The sequence below is a fragment of the Phyllostomus discolor genome, chromosome 4 (assembly GCF_004126475.2).
Source record: "Phyllostomus discolor isolate MPI-MPIP mPhyDis1 chromosome 4, mPhyDis1.pri.v3, whole genome shotgun sequence".
Classification (NCBI taxonomy): Eukaryota; Metazoa; Chordata; class Mammalia; order Chiroptera; family Phyllostomidae; genus Phyllostomus; species Phyllostomus discolor.
Genome location: NC_040906.2, coordinates 127537702 through 127555201, shown reverse-complemented (window position 1 = coordinate 127555201; position 17500 = coordinate 127537702). Strand labels below are relative to the sequence as shown.

The 17500-nt window shown below is 40.1% G+C and overlaps 1 protein-coding gene across 24 annotated transcripts in view; it reads left to right on the top strand.

Moving 5' to 3' along the window:
* DST (dystonin) overlaps window positions 1-17500 on the top strand; it is a 447461-nt gene that overhangs the window by 361338 nt on the left and 68623 nt on the right. For 21 of the 24 annotated variants that reach the window (XM_036024280.1, XM_036024276.1, XM_036024278.1 and 18 more), the window contains 8 exons: window positions 7382-7543; window positions 9157-9327; window positions 11866-12032; window positions 13284-13443; window positions 13642-13968; window positions 14487-14571; window positions 15304-15545; window positions 16461-16667. In XM_036024280.1, the coding sequence (XP_035880173.1) occupies window positions 7382-7543; window positions 9157-9327; window positions 11866-12032; window positions 13284-13443; window positions 13642-13968; window positions 14487-14571; window positions 15304-15545; window positions 16461-16667 (1521 nt within the window). The remainder of the gene's footprint in view (window positions 1-7381; window positions 7544-9156; window positions 9328-11865; window positions 12033-13283; window positions 13444-13641; window positions 13969-14486; window positions 14572-15303; window positions 15546-16460; window positions 16668-17500) is intronic. The other 3 variants (XM_036024281.1, XM_036024284.1, XM_036024273.1) reach the window with 1 other exon arrangement.

Below are 17500 nucleotides of genomic sequence, written 5' to 3'. Positions count from 1 at the left end.
AATATTAGAATAATATATGAATGACTCAGAGTTAGAGGGTAAGGTAGACTGAATTAGGGACATTCTTTCGTATGAAAAGTTCTGTGACTATCTCAGAATGTTTAGAGAAAGGCAGTCATTCACATTTCATGGAAACGTAATTATTAATATTGCCACGAATAAGTAGCTTTCCAGGGTTACATGTCAAGATAGTGGCAGTTGGGAGTAAAACCCTTAGTCTCCACTAATTCCTGGCCTAGTGCCCAATCCCACCGTTCAACATGGCAACTTATGTGCATGTTTTTCTGTTCTTACCATCAGCACCTCAGAACAACCTATATGCTCGAACACCACAGGGTCAAGTGTGTGTTGAAATATTTCACTTCTTGTCTATGAAAAGTGGGTATTGATATTGTGTTATTGTTGGGTATTTTATTTTTTCTTTACAGATGGCTAGCTATATATTTTAACAACTACTACATCGTATGTAGTCATACGATGACTACGTACTGAATTGTATCTAATAATTGTTGAATGGGTGTGTTATAGTACTTACAGAGTTCTGGTTGTGGATAGACTTTTTAAATTTATTTTTTATTGTATTTCTTTTTATTACCATTTATCCTCCTTATAACCCACTCTTCCTCACCCCCCGCCATGCTCAGTCCCACCATCAACCATGTTGCTGTCCATGTCCATGAATTCTTTCTCCTTTTTGCTTGGTCCCTCCACCCCCTAATTCCCCACCCCTAGATTTGTTTTTAAGATTTATTTTTTAAGTTTATAAAAATAGTTTTGGAATAATGTTTTATCATTATTCAAAACTCACATTTTTTTTTCTGTAAAAGTATCAGAGAAAGTATAAGGTTGTTTTGGCTTAAAACTGCCTTCTTTATGTGGGGGTCAGTGTAGTTTTATGTATGTTCAAATTATTATTTTGTGAGATTGAGAAAAGACAATCTGCTCTCACAACTGTATCTGCTGCTCCAGCAACGTTGCTTATTTAAGTAAAATAAAGAATGTAAAAATTTTATTTAAATAAAATCATTAATTTTCCCCAAAGGCTAAGGCTTGGCTTGATTTTGTTTTCAACCAGTATTTTAAAAGAGTGTTTGTTCAATAGATAAAAATCTGTGCATGTGATTTTGTTTATGAAGTATCTGGAGTCACTTACTGCCCTTGATCTCTTAACCTCAAGAGGACTGCATGGTTATTAGTAACGACTAATACTCATGTCAGCGGTGGTCAGGGCACCCTGCCATAGAAATAATCTACTCTGGACAACAGTTAGGCGAACTTGGGCTTTATAAAGAATGACACAACACGACTTCAAAGTGATCCGCACTTCGCGTGGCAGATCCTATTTACACAGAGTCTGCAACTGTGTGAGAGTGTGGTTTCAACGGAAGGATAGGGACCTGTTAGCTCTTTCTCTCCCTATTTAATATTCAAATGAGCACGGCCACTGGCTGTTCACGGAAATGATTTCTTCGCAGAGCTCCTGGTGTCAGGTTTTGCCTCTGCAAGCCCTTCGAACCCCTTCCTATTTTGAACTAGGTGGTGAGCTTGGGGCGATTCTGAACCCGTGCTGCCTCTCTCCCCTGCGGGTCTGATTTGTGCTGATGTCACCACCAAGCTGTTGCATTGCAGCCTCTTGGCCTCTGGGTACCTCCCCCTGAAAGCGCTCTCCGCAACGAAAGGAAGCGAGGAGTCAAAGGAAAGATGACTGTGAAGTTAAGTCACGGGAGGGCGTAGCAGTGTAGTGCCGGAGAGCTGCGAGTCCGGAGCGCTTCTCGGGCAAGGGACGGAGCAGATGTTGCCTAAAGAGAGAGAGCATTCCTGGAAGTGCCCTGGCTTGGGAGGATGCCTGCCCTGCCGGGGACCGGACTGCCTTAAGGAGCTGGGGACCGCGCAGGAGGTCCCTGCTGGAGTTCCTTTTCTGCCGCCTCCGCCAACACCTCTGTCTCTCTCCAGCTGTAGCTAAAATGAAAGACAAACTGCGGCCACAGTTGGTCAGTTTCAAAGGACAGAGTAGTCTTGTTTTTCAGCTTGAATGTGAATGACGCTGCCTGTGCCTTAGAGGAAACCCGGAGCTCTTCTTTGCTGCAATTGCCTCAGGTGGAATAAACCCTCTTAAAGGAAGATCAGATAAGACTCTGGAAAATGGCTTTTTTTTTTTTTTTTAAGGAGAGTTTATAGAACACCATGCTTTCTAAACTGTTTACTTTAAACAGTTGCTGGATTGTACTTGCCTGGCTGTCCCAAAGTCGGATTTTTTTTTTCCTTTGGGTAGTTCTGACTAGCCTCAAAGAAGCTTAATATGGGAAGAAAAGCTGCCGGTTGAATTCAGATTATTTATAGCTACTACCCCAAAAAAGTAATAGAAAATTTTAACTTTCTTACAGCATTAGACTTACTTTTTCTCAGACGATTTGTTCTGTGCCTTGATCTGAACAATACACGGTCCCTGTATTTGTCTTTTAAGTTTCTAAAGGATGGTTTATTTATAAAGGAGATGAAGTTTTGCAAGCCATCTTTAAGTGGATTACAGTTAACCAGAGCTCTGCCTGAATTAACAGTTAGCCTGTTAAAATGCTTGGTCATTTGGGAATTTTAATCTGGAAATCTCAGATGCAAAATTAGACTGAAAAGGGAAATGGATTGACAATGGAATGTTCTGATTGTTTGAGCCACTGTTAAGTGTATGTTTGTGGGTGTGTGTTTTCTGTGTTTTGGAGTATGTGAAAGGGAACTTTGGGGTGGGGAAGGGGGAGGAAGGAGATTTCTGTTCTGTGTTCTTGATGCACTTTATTTTTTTAGAATCACTCTGAAAGCTACCAGCTAAAAGGATAGTTGCATTTAGACTGACGCACTGATGATGACCTTAAACACCTCATCTGTTATGATGTATATTATTTGAGCATGTGTCTTTATGCTAAAGACACTTTATAGTTCTGTTCAGAAGTATACTTTTGTGAAAGATGCTTTGCCTTATTTCTTATTTTCTGTTTTAAGAGCTGCAATATTTGCTTTAACTTTCTACAAAATGGGGAAGCCACTCAGCAGACCAGACTGTTTACGTCAGAATCCCCCATGTGTAGGGAAGGGTGAAGAAGAGGAGGACCTAAATATCGAAGACTGTTACGTCCCACAGCGGTCGATCTATGATACTGTTAGACTGAATGAACAGATAGACTCTGGTTCAAAAGGTAGCCTGTCTTCCAGGCATTTTGCAGATCGGACCTTACCCTACAGTCACAGGACACTGGATGTTAGTTCTTTATGCTCCAACGGTGCCCTTGCTTCTTCCAGTGGGTTTGAGCTGAGAGGTCGTGAAGCTCACACACTAGATGAAAGGATGATCTTTGATGCCCTCAAACTAAATAGTGATATCATTCGAACCACAGGATTACCCAAGGCCAAATCTCATGCAGAAAAGAAAGAGCACAGACGGTCATGGCGAATGTTTGTCCCAGCCAATTTTATGGATTATGTAAACAAAAGTGAAAGCTCCTTTGTTGAACCTACTGATACGTCAGATGCTGTTACCAAGGCCAGCAAGTGCAGGTGGGGGACTAATTCTCTCACATCGGAGGAGGATGACTCTGGTTTATGTAGCCCTCCAGCAGAAAGGGAAGAAAAACAGGGCATTTTAACTGGAGACCAGTCACGCATTACAAATTTGTCTTCTGCTGAAGATATTCATATAGCAGAACAACATACACCATTTTTTTCTGTCAATTCCATCAGTGAACAGAAAATCCCATTGCTTTCATGTAGAAGTGCCCGCCCTGATGAAAACTTCAAAATGATTTTACAGGGTATTTCTCCACTAGAGGAAATGAATGGTGTAAATGGGCACAGGGAAATCCCTGGTGAAAATTGCTGCCTGCAGAATGATTGGAGAGAAAGCACTGTTAAGTGTGACCCATTAATTATGCCAAGAGATGGAGAAAAGGTGTGTATTTCTAATACCGGAGAAGAAGGGAAAACATGTGGACCGGGAGAATTCCAAATCACAGCCCAAAGTAGGGAACTTTTGGAAGATTCTCCTGAGGATTTAGGGTTCTCGCATTTAGATCTGGGGGGAAATGGCACAGATTGTGGTAGCAGAAGTTTAGAAGAAAATGTGATACTGTTAACACCATGCAATTCAGAAGAATCCAACATAGCATCTGAAGAGGAAGTGGAGGCACCTCTTTCTGCCCAGGAGATGGAGGTGATCCATATGACGTGCTCCCCGAAATTTGTAGCAATGAAAAAGAAAGCAGCTCCCAGAAAAACAAGGGCCCAGGCAGGAGTATTGGACCCAGTCTGTAATGGCTTTCAGTCAGTTCAGGTAACTAATGCAAATCTGAAACCCTGCAGTGCCAGAAGTTTGTGCTTCTGTTCTCAACTGGTCACTAGTGTTTCTCATAATGATCATATGCAGTCTTTTATTTGGGGGTGGGGGGTTGACTGGTATCCTATAGGATGCCAGATATTGATAAGTCGATCATTACAACAAAGTAATTAGGGACCAGTTTTGAGAATGATTGTTCCCAGCTGTAGAGAGCCCTGCTATTGATTGTGCAGATGGACGCTGTTTGCCTTCACTTAGAATGCCTCCACTGTGAATTTATGTTAACATTCAGCTTTTACACAAATTGTGGTTTAAGACACTGCCATTTAAGGGCAGCTACATTGGATGTATTAAGCTTGAACAGGCTTAGTCATAAAGGTACAAACACAATATTATATTGTTGTGGTCTATAAAGTACTCTATTCAAATTAAGGACGTTTTAAAATGTGCTGAAAGTTTTCTCTCAGTAGCTCTGCGTGTGGAAACAGAGAAGTTACATTGTGCTGTGTTTTGCAATCTTGATAGCTCCTAACTTTTTGTGAGTGGTGAATGAGGTAAGAAAGTAAAGGGTGCAGCCTCGTAATAAGTAGAGGTTGTTTGTCAGGCCTGTAATTTTTTTCCTCCCACTTAGACTGAAGTTCAGTTATTTTGGTACTTTTACTAAGCTCTTCTGGTAAACTTTGCCTCAGAGGCAATTGTATTTTATTTTCAGCTTCTCTGTGTTTGTGTGCTTATGATTGGGGGAAAGTCTCTCTCGATGGACATTTTGTTACCGCTGAGAGATAAGGAATTTGGACAATATTAGAAAAGTTCCTCTTCTCAGCCCCCGAAATGATTGCTTTCATTAGCCATGCCCTTTCTTTGAGCATACTTTAAATGTCACGCTAGTTTAAAAGCTTGGCAGAGTACTTCTTTATGTAAAGGATCTTGTAGTTTATTTGTAGAAAGTAATGAAGCTCTTGGGAGCATATAGATTCTTTAGGAACCTTTTTTAACCCTTAGTATATTTTTGTAGCACTTTGGAAAATTACGACAGACTTCCCTAGATCTACTTGATATGCAACTCTAAAATTAATTTTTTTAAAACCAAGGTGTAAGAGGTTAAGGCCATTTACTACAACATTTTATTAGGGTTTTTTGTTTGTTTGGTTTTTGTCCTGAAAATTCTCTAAGAGGGAGACTAGAACTTTTCCCTGAATCCTTATATACCAGAAAAGTTCTTGCATTTAAAAATGTAGCAGTCCCTGTCCTCACCCCCTGACTTTTTTCTTCTTTCTTTCTTTCTTTCTTTCTTTCTTTCTTTCTTTCTTTCTTTCTTTCTTTCTTTCTTTCTTTCTTTCTTTCTTTTTTTGTGAGTAGTGAAACATATCCCCAGCTATTCATTCCTAGAAGTAGTAACTTAGGAAGTGGTATAGAAAAGAAATAGAATCATAATACAGCACCAAATTCCATTTTCACCACCTTGTTTTAACTTTCTATTGCCTTATAAAGTAAATTGATGCCTTTTAAAAAGTTATGAAAACTTACTTTTTTCTCAGTTATTTGGGGAATTCTTACAATTTCTTTGGTTATGAGTAGTTGACTTGTTATATATGGTTGTGCTATATAGATATAATTCTCCAGTGTGAAATTGTCTATATAGGAGGAAACTTCTGGAGGAAAGGGTCATTTATTTGTTTGCTATTCCTAATTTACTCATTCATACAATAATACAAGATTGTCCTGCTTTTTGGGCTTTGTGCAGGCAGAGTCTGGAGACTTTGTCTCTCCCAGCCTCTGCAGCTTTCAAACTTATTTTCTACACCGTGCCTGAATTTTATCAAGTACTGTTTTGATATTTGCCTTTGTTATATTTTGATACATTCTGTTTGATTGCTTACTTTCTTGAACTGTTGACATACTTATGTAGTGCCCTGTTGTTTAGTGACTCAGAGCCCCAAACCTTGTCTTACCTTAGCTGAAACTTTCCTTTCCAGGCTAAATTAACTCACTTTCTTTATGGCATCCTTCAATCCCTGCATTAAAAACATTTGTATTATCTCTGAAAGTGTTGATCTACCCCCAGTGTTATCTGTTAAGGGGTGGATGTCATTCCTTCCAAGACATAAATATTATTTTTCTGTACTGATGTTCATTTGGCAAATAATTATCAAGTACCTATTGCATGCTAGGTACTGTGGTGGGTCTGGGGCATGAAACTGTTTTAAGTACAACAGAAATTTCTGCTTTCATGGAACTTGCATTTTGCTCTAACACATTAGATCTTTTGACAGTTACAGGCAACTGGGGACCATAAGTTGGGTGGGATGAGGAATAGGGGTCAGGTGGGTCTGGAAAGCTGCTGACGGTGAAGGCAGAGTCTCTGGCTGGCCCTGCGTGTGATCAGGTTCGGGCAGGAGGTCTACATGCCTCTTACAAGCCCATTGGCATCCTGACAGACGTGGAGGGGGCTTGATGTATAGGCATCCATGCTACTGCAGGGCCAGCCTGTATCATTTTTCTTTTCCTGTGCCTGTGTTTTGTCCCCTCTGGCAAGCCATAGATTGGCATCGCGGCTCACCTCATCATCTTGTGGTTCTCACATCCAATTTGAGTCTCTGACTTTAGTGCCAGCTAACAGCAGGCATTCTTAGAAGAGCCTATAAGAGTTCTTGCCCAGTAACTGGGCTTAGCTTGGACCCATCTTATCACTTTGTTCCTTTACATGTTTCATACATTTTTGCATTATAGTTATACTGTAATGATAGGCAATTTCTAGGGCTATGATAATAAATCAGTAAAGAAAGGACACATATACTATTTTGGGGGGTTTTATAGGTAATATGATTAAATGCACCTAAACTATTACTCTTTAATATTCCTAAATAGTTTTGATAATAAGTATTATGAATTTATATTTAATTTGCTTTCTGGCTGTTATTAATAAGGTTGCTATGACATAAACAGGCAACAGGAATTATCTTTATCTCCAATCATTGCTATCTGATCATTGAATAAGTATTTATATTTGCTGGTTGTTAGGTAATATCAGTCATATGATTATTGCTCTTCCAACTGCAGGTATTCCAAAAAGAAGAGATTGAACCCTTGCTGGTTAAACAGCAAGAAGTAAACTGGTTGGGCCAGGGCCTTATTCAGAGCGCTGCTAACAGCACCAGCACCCAGGGTTTGGAGCGGGACCTGGATGATGTCAACACAAGGTGGAAGACTCTCAATAAAAAGGTAGTTTTCTCATCCTCTTCACTGTCTTTTCTGTTTGTTATCATTCACTGGCATTTGTTGTGAGTATGAATCATATTTACAGTAGCCAGACTTCCTTAACATGCCCACATTTTATATTGCTGTAAACTGGATGGCCCAAACTCAGGTGCCTACCGAGCTCATTAGGGAACATAAATGAAGGGATTCAGCCGGATGAAACAGGGCCTCTCCCTGTCATTATCTTGACTGCGATAGACACACAATAGCACAGGTGTGGTGGCAGGTGGCCCCTAACATTGTCCTGTATTGAGAGACCACACACTCTGAAGGCACAGAAGCTACTTAGCTCCAGCAGGTCTCTGCTGTGGAGGGGTCTGTGCTTGCTGTCCCACTTACTTTCAAAAGAACCTGGGAATCTCACTCCTTATGTGAAATCTTTTAATTTTCAAATGTCAGCAACTAATTTTACGCTGCATATAATAGGTCACACCGTGCAGGGGAAAAGAGAAGAACTATGCCTGTCTGTCAGCCCTGGACTGATGGTTTGCCACCCTCATTATGAACTGTTAACACCAAATATTATCACATTGTTTGCGGGTAGTTTATATTGTGCGATCTACTACCAGTCAACGTAAAACGTATAAATACGTTTCCCGTATACAATGTGTTATTTTACTTGTCAAGTATAGATACAACTTTTTAAAGAATATACCCATGGGGGAAAACACTGGGAAATAATGCTCTGGTATATTAAGGAGATAATGCGGACGTACAGCGGCGGGTCTTGGCACGGCGTGGATTGTCAGGAAACTGGTACTGGACGGCAGACCCTACCTGGAGGCAGTGTGTATTGCCTGTATACGAATTTTCGCTGCATCGAAATCTTTAGCATTGTCAGGCCTCAAACCCACGTTTGTCATTCTTTAAAGTCTGATTAATATTGCACTGCTCTTTAAAAACAGTTGGAATGCAGTGTCAGGTGAAAACATATACCATATGTTCAAAATACCTTACCAACTCCTGTCTTTGTCCAGAGGAAGAAGCTCTATGAGGAGGGCAGCAGGGTGTTGTGCGACGTAGAGACTCCATTTCCCAGCAGACAAAGCCCCTGGTCTGTTAGAAAAGGACTCCGAGCTGGGAGCTAGCAGGATTTAATTGGATACTTCATAGTTATTTTGCCTAGCAAAACGTAATTCTCACTTTCTCTGTTGTAATAGTTATTTTTCAGTCTTAGTCATTTTATCATTATCCCTGATATGTATCAGCAGGAAATAAAAAATGGACCCCAGGGATAATAATGAAAATGACTAATGCATTATTTCTTTCCATAAGCTTAAAATATTTGGATCATTCACTGCCAGTCATAAAGGCATTGGATATTCCCAAAATCTCAAAGATTTTATCTTTCACATTGACTGTTTATGATGGTAAACTTATCTTCTTGGCTTACTTGCTAAAGTTTCACACCTTTCTACCTCTGTCCTGTCCACGATCAGTGCTTTGGGTAGATTTTAAGTAAAAAGGAAAAGAAAACTTGTGACCAGATGGGGAGAGAAACATGAAAACTGGTGGCTGGTGGGCAACTTTCATTGTTTCAAGCAAGTAAATAAGTTGGAAAAACTGGAACTTGGCAGGTGGCTCAGAGAGCAGCCCAGCTGCAGGAGGCCCTGTTGCACTGTGGGAGGTTCCAGGATGCCCTGGAGTCCCTGCTCAGCTGGATGGTGGACACGGAGGAGCTCGTGGCCAATCAAAAGCCACCATCAGCGGAGTTCAAGGTGGTGAAGGCCCAGATACAAGAGCAAAAGGTAAGGCAGCGATCATTTTGTATTGTGTTTCATGTTCCATATTAATAAGAGTAAAAATTTAACTTGTGACTATTTATGTTAATAGGATAGCCTAGTTAACTGGTTATTGATGTCCTAGACATTATCTGTTGGCCATTTGACAAATATTTATGGAACCAGGTGCTGTGGATCAGGCATTGTTCCAGGTGCTGGAAATACATCACCAAATAAAAATGATAAGAGTTCCTCACTGAGTTTGCATTTTCATGGGAAAGGAGGAACAGGAGAGAGAAGCAGTAAAGTAAATAAGTACGTTGGGATAAGTTAGCAAATGATAACTAAAGAAGGGAAGCGAGGTACGGATTAGAATGTGGTAGCAAGAATGAGGGACATCAGGTGCTCGAGTGGAGGGTTGTACGTGTGCAATTTTAAACAGAGTGGCCAAGGAAGCCCTCACTCACGACAAAGGCCACTTAGGACAGAAATACCACTGTTCCCTTATGTATTAGGTTGATCCCCATGAAATAGCCTTTTGTGTAGATTAAACATGGGGAGTTTCAACCTGTACTAAAGAGGAAAATATTTGATTCACATATGCTAAAGAATGAGCAGTTGTGTCTTTTGACATGCAGTCAGGACCATGTTGGAAAGGCACACTCGTTAGAGGGGTGGTGACTACTTGGGACCACACATACGGCGTGGTGTCCCTAACGGTGGCACTCAGACAGGAAGCGCTTAGTGATGTCGTCAGTGCCCATTTGTCAGCCGTGACCTGAAAGGACATATGGGGGTCCCAGACCACAGCACATTGGTAAGTTTTCTCCTGGGTGAAACCTTAAAAAGAAGGGAATAGATTAAGAGGCTTAATTTAATTTCAGTATTCAATACTTAGAAGATTTTTAGTATATTGGCAAATCAACCTATTAGAAATAGATTTAGAGAGAAGAGTTAAAGAAACGTGATGGGAAATTGTGCATTGCTTTTGTGTGATTTTTGAATAATGTATATCATATGTAATAAAATAATGTATATCACGATATTCAAAATGTTATTTTATACATAATAATATAATTTTTTCCAGTCACAATTTAATTTAAACCTTTGTAATTCTCCCAGAGTTATTGAACTATGTTTCGCCAACAAAACCTCTTTTCTGATTTGGCTTTCGGCATTGCCAGATCCTTTTCTTTTAAAGTTTATCGAGCCCAGGTAGGTGTAGCTCAGCAGATTGAGTGTGGGCATGAGAACCAAAGGGTCACCAGTTCGATTCCCACTCAGGGGACCCACCTGGGTTACAGGCCAGGTCCTCAGATGGGGGTGCATGAGAGGCAACCACATGCTGATGTTTCTCTCCCTCTATTTCTCCTTCCCTTCCTCTCTCTCTAAAAATAAATAAATAAATTATTTTAAACAAATAAATAAAACATAAGGTTTATTGAAAGTAATCTACTTAATTAGTTTTCTCTGCTGCCTAAACCACCTGGTAGACTTTGATTTTATAATGACTCTAACCTGTGTCAAGAAAGTTTATGTTTCTTCTTTTTAAAAAATGTCCTCTACTTCCTGCCTTGGTAGTCTTGCTCTTGAAATGAAAGTGAGTGAACAGTCTTCTAGCTTGTTACTTTTGGGTAACTATCTATGTCTGTACTCTTTCACTATCAGTAAGGGTCTGATGAAGGACACAGGGAAGTAGTTAGTATTTTGTGCGCTGTGCTTCCTCATTGCTGTTAGTAAACAGGGCGCCTGTGCACGGATAGCACTTGCTCGTGAAATACTTGATGAGATAAGAGCAAAGGAATCCTGAGCTCTGGCTACCTGTACCGACATTCCATTCCAGGCTTCTCCAAATGTTTTCTTAGGATTGAATGTATTGTTTTCTGCTGCTAAATCCTAAAATGTTAGTCTTAGTTAGCCAGCTTTGGAGATTTCTCACATGTTCCACCCTCTATTCCTTTGGGAGTGGTATTTAAAAGCTCTTTTTTAGTTTTCATCCATGTGAAGGATTTTAGGATCTAGCCCCACCTAGTAAAAAGAGCTGAGAGCCTCTAATTTTTGCCTCACTAGCTTGTGAACTTGGTCAGAGTCTCAACTTCGCTGTCTATACTGGATTGTTTAACATCGGAAACGGTTGGGAAAACAGTAATGATTTATAATAATCTGTTTTGTCTTAATGGGACAGATCATTGTTCAATGTTTAGAACATTCCCATTTCATTACAATGATGGGGATTTGTCACTCTCAGTGCAGTGGAGTTATCCTAAACAGCACCTTCTACGCCATTATTTTACATTAAAAATTAAAAATGAATGGTTTGGTGGCCTTATCAATATTGGTTTTGTCTATCCGAAAAGCCTCTAGCACAGTGTCTGACACAGTAGTAATGAGTCATTAAGCAAAATGAATTGTTTTTAAAATACTACTTTTCAGACCCTTTTGTATGTGAATCTATACAAAATATATGTTTTGGTCACATAGCAAAAGTGCCCAGAATATATTTTCCTTTGTGTTGGTAAAATTATTCCTTTGAGTTTTTTGCATGTGTATTTGTTTTCTTTCCAGCTTCTGCAAAGATTATTGGATGACCGCAAGTCTACTGTGGAGGTGATCAAACGAGAAGGAGAAAAAATTGCTGCCACAGCAGAACCTGCAGATAAAGTGAAGATTTTGAAACAACTGAGTCTCTTGGACAGTAGATGGGAGGCATTGCTTAATAAAGCTGAAACAAGGTAACTGAAATGCTACCTTCGATCTAGAAGAGTAGTAGAAGTGGCTTTAATACTGATGTTTTGTATTTTAGTAATATTTTCCTTGTTTTTTTCCTGTGTTTAACATGTATGTGAACATAGATAGCAAGGGCTATGGCGCCTCTCTTCTCATTCTGCTAATGGTTGTGTCTTGGAGTCACCAGACACATCCCAACTCTTTAAGAAAAAACATTTCTCTCAGGGGTGATTTTCTCATTTGTTAATTTCATAGTTATCGCCTGCCTTGTATGTATCAGGCACGGACTTGGCCATGGTATACAGGGATGAGCAGTGTCCTCAGGGTCTAGTAGGGGTTTATAGCAATTGAAAAGCAATGACAAATGTGAAACAATTTCAAAGCAAAAATACAAGGTTCTGTGAGGGCATTCAATAGGAAGAACCTAGTCTTGGGGCAGGGAAGTGACAGCTAAGCTAGTAAAGGAGGAGTAGGAGTTAGCTAGGACACTGGGTGGGCGAAAGGGTGCTGTAACATATATGGAGGCCAGGAAGCCTAGAGAATGGCTCTGCTGGGCTTCTGCACTCAGCCCCTCTTTATTACATCTCCGCATCCTCTCCATTGACCAGTTTTGAGTAGTAGCCGCACGGACGTGTAGCCACATAGACTTGTTGGGTTGAAAATAGATGGACCACTGAACAGAATGGTTATTTCCATAAATTCCTACCTCCTTCGGAGCAAAACTATGAAAAGAAAAATTGAATAATGGAGTAAAAGTAATTATAGGTCCAGGACCATAGAATAAGGTGCTGCTAAGGAGGTTGAAGTCTTCCTGTTGACCTTTAGAATGTGTCAGTAGGTGACTCCTTCCCTCTGATGCCCCAGGACGTTGTGCCCCGGCTCCCGTGGGAGATGCCCTCTGTGTTTTTCCCCTAAAATAAATGTGTTCAGTACATAATATCTTATTGTCATTATGATTGATGATATTGTTGTTATAACATTACTGTTGTTATTATAAAACTGTTAAGTATTATAACCTAGTTACTTAGGACTTCTATTAAGAATCAGTCATTCAAGGTTATCCTGTTGTTCAACTTTAATTTTATTTAATAAAACTATTTTAACATGTTCTTTAAATGTGACAGATTTTAATTCTAACCTTAGCAGTTGCCTACAAAAATGTTCAGAACAGAATTCAGGAGCATGAGTGCAGATTTGTGTTGAGTATTTTACACAGTCTTTATCCCTAAGGGACCTTTATCTTGGCACATTTGTAGGAATCGTCAGTTGGAAGGTATCTCGGTGGTGGCACAGCAATTTCACGAAACCTTAGAACCGCTGAATGAGTGGCTTACGACCATAGAAAAGAGGCTGGCCAACTGTGAGCCCATAGGAACCCAAGCATCGAAACTTGAGGAACAAATTGCACAGCACAAAGTAAGATACCCATTGCACATTAGAAAGAGTTGGTCCTCCTTTTCCTTCATGGTTTTATGCCATAAATTTGAGTTACGTATTGTTGTGTTACGCACATTGCTAATTAAATTCATTTCAAATGTCATCTCTTCATTCTATTTATGTTTTCATTTTTATCTGTCCATTCTGTTTGTTTTTCTTTTTGTAAACTTTGTTTAGGCCTTAGAAGATGACATCATCAATCACAATAAACATTTACACCAGGCTGTTAGCATTGGCCAGTCCTTAAAGGTTTTGAGCTCCAGGGAGGATAAAGATATGGTGCAGAATAAATTAGACTCCTCTCAAGTGTGGTACATTGAGATTCAAGAGAAGAGTCACAGCAGGTCTGAGCTGCTCCAGCAGGCCCTGTGTAATGCTAAGATTTTTGGGGAAGATGAAGTGGAGCTGATGACGTGGCTGAACGAAGTGCATGGCAAACTGAGCAGGCTCTCTGTCCAGGACCACAGCACTGAGGGCCTGTGGGAGCAGCAGTCTGAACTTCGGGTATTTTGATTTCTTTTATTTTATTTTACTGTATTTTCATTTTGGTTGTCATTATTTTCTGGGTCTTTCTTATTTCTGTATTATGTTGCGTTTGTTATGATTTAGGTCTCTGGCTATACTCAGGAAAGACTTTGCCTTTGTATACAAATTGCTTTTAATGAAGTTGCTTTAAAGAAGAGGTTGGATGTATTCAATAGCGGGGTTTTTCACTTTTCCCTTCCTTTGTTATTTTATTTTTGTGTATGATGACTGGTACTCCCGTATCTCCATGTAGCTCATTTTCCAAGGGCCCTCAGTATTTTCTGACTGGGAGAGTGCTGTCAGTTGTGGAAGGTAGACCTGGGACATGGGCCACAGTGATGGAAAGAGGAGGGTAAACGTGGGAACAACAGCATACATTTAAAAATGTGGTGTTTGATATATCTCGAAAATACCCAGTTAAAGGCCTCTAATATTGACTAATGTTAATACTTATTTAATTTTTCTTTTCCCTCATAAAAATGGTACCTGCATTTTAGGTTCTGCAAGAGGACATACTACTCAGAAAACAAAATGTAGATCAGGCGTTACTAAATGGTTTAGAACTACTTAAACAAACAACAGGTGAGATATCTTTCAAATTAAATATCACAGAGTTGACATTTTGCTTTGCTTTCAAATATTTTAGGGATGGGGAAAATACTAACTTTATAATTTGGGCATCACTCCAAAACTTTATCCTAGAGAATGGTTTGAAGACAGCCCATGGGTGGGTGGGAATATGATCTCACTATTTTTCTCATGACCTCACTTGAGTGCTTAATGAAAGTTGTGTGTATTACTCATAACCCAAAGCACTGTGCCACAGGAGGTTGTGGGAGAAGCTCACGGTGGAGTTGCATTGGTTTTCCACCTGTGGGGGGCAGTTGTTCGAGAAGAGCACGTAAGCTGGAAAATGTTTTAAATATTAAGATAGACTGCATTCTGTGACTCATATTGTGGCTAAACCCAGGCTTCATGTTTTCATGCTTAAATTTACCAAGGAAACATATCCAAACCAACTTGTTTATTTTTTTATTTATTGATGAGAGAGAGAGAGAAACATCAATTTGTTGTTCCACTTGTTTGTACATTCATTGGTTGATTCTTGTATGTGTCTTGACCAGGGATCGAACCCACAACCTTGGTGTATGAGGATCATGCTCTAACCAACTGAGCTACCTGGCCAAGGCCTCCTATTCCCTCTCACCCCCCAGACAATCTCATCAGTATGTAATAATATCTGAAGAAACCGTTCTCCCTTTCCTCCCCCCTTCTTTCCTTTCATGAGCTTTTAACATGCCTTTGAAATTTTAGGTGATGAAGTTTTAATAATTCAAGATAAATTGGAAGCCATTAAAGCAAGGTACAAAGACATTACTAAATTGAGCGCGGATGTAGCCAAGACTCTGGAACAGGCCCTGCAGCTTGCAAGCCGGCTGCACTCCACACATGAAAAGCTCTGTACCTGGCTGGACAAAGTGGAGGTGGAATTACTTTCATATGAAACTCAGGTTCTGAAGGGAGAAGCCGCAAGCCAAGCACAAGTGCGACAAAAAGTACGCTCTGATTTATGCATTTTGGATCTGTTTGCTATCTTTTAGGGAGTCTTATTCACACAGGAATGAAATGATATCTTTCTTGTGTCATTACTAATATGCTGAAGGATGCCTTGGTGGGCGGGGACCCAACAGAAGTTGGCAGCCAATCAACTGTTTAAACTTTTAGGAACCCAAAGATGAAAACAGTGTATTATAATTTGTTTTCAGAGTCGTATAGTTTATTACACTACACAAGAGACAGAATGATGAAAACAGAAAAAAATAAAGGAAAAGGATCATTGTTTCCAGAGATATACATAATTTGGTTAGAATAACAATAGTTTTATGAGACAGATGCATAATATGAGGTGGCTTTTAAAATTATATTGCAAATGTGATCTTCCACCATGCTAATCACTTTTCTTTTAAGAGATATCAGCCTGTTTTTATCATCCCTGTGGTGTTGTCATATGGGGGGAGGGGAGTCGGTGAGGTCAGTCTTGCTGAGCTGTAATGATTCAGCTGGGATGATTTAAAGCCCGTGTGTCCTCATTTTGAGGATCACTTGATGCTGGCTTGGACTTTCCTCTTTATTTTACTTTTCTGGTACCAGATTGCTTAGAGGTTACAAGAAAGCAAAGAGCAATACGTAACTTGCTTGCTTTTGTTTCCCAATTTTTAAACATATTAAATTTCTAAGATAAAATCTTGCCATGTTGACAAGTGAATTGTTCTTCAGAACTTTTCAGGAAACACTTTCCTTTTTGCTTTAAATAATGAAGGTTTACAGAACTTAGCTGGGACTAAGGGGGCCAGTCCATCGCATGCTTGGCCTGCAGGTGACTGTAGCCCCCAGGACGGTTAAAGGAAAAGACTGTTCAAACACATAAGCATTACCCACAGATTTGTATGTTTTCTTAATTCTGTTTTCAGGAGCTGAAAAAGGAAGCTAAGGACAGCAAGGCCTTACTGGATTCCCTTAACGAAGTGAGCACTGCATTACTAGAACTGGTACCCTGGCGGGCAAGGGAAGGACTTGAAAAAATGGTGGCCGAGGACAATGAGCGCTACCGACTGGTGAGCGACACCATCACTCAGAAGGTGGAGGAGATCGATGCTGCCATTCTGAGGTCACAGCAGGTAGGGGCAAGTGGTTTGTTATCTGGGCAATAAATTTTCTCCAGTTCCCAGAGCCTTTACCTGAACAAAGGTTCCTGTTAATAGTGTTCCCATTCATTTGTTCTGCTTCAAAAATGAAAGGAGGAGTTTGAAAAGAATTTGGGTTACTTTGACATCTGAGTGCCAGGGCAAGGCTAATCTGTACATTGTTAACAGCCATCTGCCTCATTGTTTCCCAGACTTGTCCTTACCAAATCGGCCCCTGGGAAGATCAACCCAGCTATCCAAACAAAAAGCTTTTTGTGAGCATATATATGCATATCGCTAATGTTAATTTTATGCATTGGCCAAGTCTAATCTGCATGGGAGTTGATATTTTGAGCAATCATGTAAGTCGGTATTAACTGTTCGTTTCCATGCAGCCATGGCACAGAGAGGCCGTATTCTTTCCAAAAAGGAAACTGTTGTGTTGGCAGAGGTTTTTCTGAAGGTGACGGAACAGGGGAAGTGATGGTTTCTGACCTATCTGTGACTCACACAGAGCTGTGGTTCCAGAGATGTTACGTGCAGCCTGCTCTTAGTCACAGCTCTCTCGGAAAATTGCGGGCAGCAAGGGGGGTCCTGGAGATAGAAGTTTATAATGCATGTTTTGATTAACTTTTATTGAAATCTCCGGATATTTACATGAAGTCATCAGTCTTTTATTGCAAACTCTCTGTGTTGGGGTTAGCGTGGTATTACAGTGAGCTTCAGAGCAGAGCTCGAGAAGGTACAGAGCTAAGCTTCTACTGGTACAAGCCAAAAGCAAGAAACACAAATCAAGCAGATTGTGTGGGAGCATCCAAAATTAATTT